At 29.5% G+C, this 2203-nt stretch overlaps 1 protein-coding gene across 2 annotated transcripts in view; it reads right to left on the bottom strand.

Moving 5' to 3' along the window:
- The window catches only part of LOC108752872 (transcription initiation factor TFIID subunit 7), a 2260-nt gene extending 957 nt beyond the window's left edge, over positions 1 to 1303 (bottom strand). For both annotated transcript variants that reach the window (XM_018494041.1, XM_018494042.1), the window contains exons 1-4: positions 1108 to 1303; positions 849 to 977; positions 675 to 755; positions 229 to 595 (exon numbers count right to left, since the gene is read on the bottom strand). In XM_018494041.1, coding sequence (XP_018349543.1) covers positions 229 to 595; positions 675 to 755; positions 849 to 977; positions 1108 to 1191 — 661 coding nt within the window. In that variant the 5' untranslated portion in view covers positions 1192 to 1303. The remainder of the gene's footprint in view (positions 1 to 228; positions 596 to 674; positions 756 to 848; positions 978 to 1107) is intronic.
- Between the last annotated feature and the right edge of the window lie 900 nt (positions 1304 to 2203).

Genomic DNA, 2203 nt, shown 5'->3' with positions numbered 1-2203 from the left:
TATATATATATATATATATATATATATATATATTTAATTGCACTCGAGTTGTTCCTATATAAATATTGTTTACTAATAAAAGATAAAATTTGTCTTATATGATATATGATTTTATATCATATAGTCAATTAATTAAGTTAACATTTATCTAAGCAGTATAAGCGAATATATATAAGCAGTAAGCAAATAAACGTTAACTTAATTAATTGATTGTAAGTTAACACTCACCAACATCCAAACTTTGAGATGTGTTCCCATTTATGCTCTCTCGTTTAGTCTTAACTGTACCAGAAGATGACACCTTACTAGGTTTCGATGTATCCTCATCCTCACATATTACTTCCCACTTAACATTAACAGCATCATTATCCACTCGCAATAAACGTTTAACTTCCTTCTCGATCTCTGGTGCCTCTACGTATTTCTTCTTCAAAGTTTTTCTAAACCTTCTACGTCTCACATTTTTAGTGGGTGGAGTTATACCATGAGGCCAAAGAAATTTTTTATCGACCTTGTTCGGATCCTTTTTTTTCTGTTTAACAGGAGACTCTTCATCGGTAGCAGTGTGATCTTCCTCTTCTTTACATATTAGCATCTAAATAAACATTACAAGAAAATAATGTAATATAAAGTTATCATTTCCTATATTATTTACGATATTCTTCTGGTTTTACCTGGCATATATCGGCAGTCTTATAAAAACTTTTGTTATCGATGGTTTTTAAGGATTCCACTATTGTTGGCAGGTCCACAACCTAAGCGAAAGTTTATCAAATACATAAGTCCACTTTCGTGAGCGATTTTTCCACAGTAATATAGGATGAATAATGTGAGATAGGGAAAATTACCTTAGCATGGAGTAACCAGTGATCAAGCCTAACCTCACCGTAACGCATATCATTCTCCAGTTTTATAGTCAGTCTGTCTTTTAAAGGTAAACTATTACGTAACGCCTCCTTCAGTACTCTCGAGGGTTCCTTAAAAAGAGAATTAATATTCAATATGATATATCAAAATTGATATATAATCTCTGATTCTTAATTCATCTAAATAATCTCGGACTAGGTTAAGTTCAGATTGAATGAAAGAGCAATATGAGAAACATACCGGTGGTAATCGCATAATAAATTGACTCTCCAGTTCCACCTGTGCATCATTGCGATATTTGTCAAGATTCAGATGACGGTTCATTTTCTTCGAGTTTTATGCGAATTAAAAAGCGATTTAAATAATAAACGAAAACAAAAACGAAGTAAGGAACGTTTATCAAATGGACAGGCGACAGAACTAGCACCATCCACCAGTTGCAATGGCACTAAATGCATCCAGAAGCATGATTGCTCACTGAGCGCTCAGTGGCGCTCTTGCATTTGATTGGCATATTCCATTAGATCTAAAAATATAGAACCAAATAGGTACAAAAGCTCACTTCTGCGCTTCTGAGAAAAGAGCACTTCTGAATACACCCATTCCTAAACTTTTGAAAAGTTTCTAGATGTCGATAATAGTCGCATTTATGAATTGATTTACAGATAGACGGAAGAAAAAAATCAATAATATGAAAATAAATAATAATTAAATTAATCAAAATAAGAATCGAAACAAAATTCTATTAAAAATTTTTATTTATCATATAATATAAAAAACATTTATAAAATTAGAATACGTGTAAGTATAAAAATTAATAAGAATTCTGTAAATTATAAATGCGTTTAAAATTGTATGCATTATGCACAAAATTTTATATAATGTTTAAAAATTGTACAAATAAAAGTATAAAAAATTAACATTATATAAATTCATAAATTATATATTTAAAGATCTGTATGATATTATTAATATAATTAATTATAATAACTATATATAATTATTACAATTACACTTTTTTTTTTTCAAATTTGTTATTTCTGAAACTTTCATTAATGATATACCTGTATAAATAATTTATATCACGATTATATTATTATTCAAAATATTACAAGAAATATACAATTTTTAATTAATATTTATTGCACACTCATAAAGTGTGTTTCACACATGAGTGCACACAAGTGGTACACATGATCATTTTATCCATGTTATTCACCGAATATTAAAGAAAGATAAAATGATACGTACGTAACGCAGCCAGTAGTAATATTAAAACGGTTTAGCACACCACACACACACACACACACACACACACACACACACACACACACAC

Source organism: Trachymyrmex septentrionalis, unplaced genomic scaffold (assembly GCF_001594115.1).
Source record: "Trachymyrmex septentrionalis isolate Tsep2-gDNA-1 unplaced genomic scaffold, Tsep1.0 scaffold62, whole genome shotgun sequence".
Taxonomy (NCBI): Eukaryota; Metazoa; Arthropoda; class Insecta; order Hymenoptera; family Formicidae; genus Trachymyrmex; species Trachymyrmex septentrionalis.
This window is presented reverse-complemented; position numbering and strand designations above follow the sequence as displayed.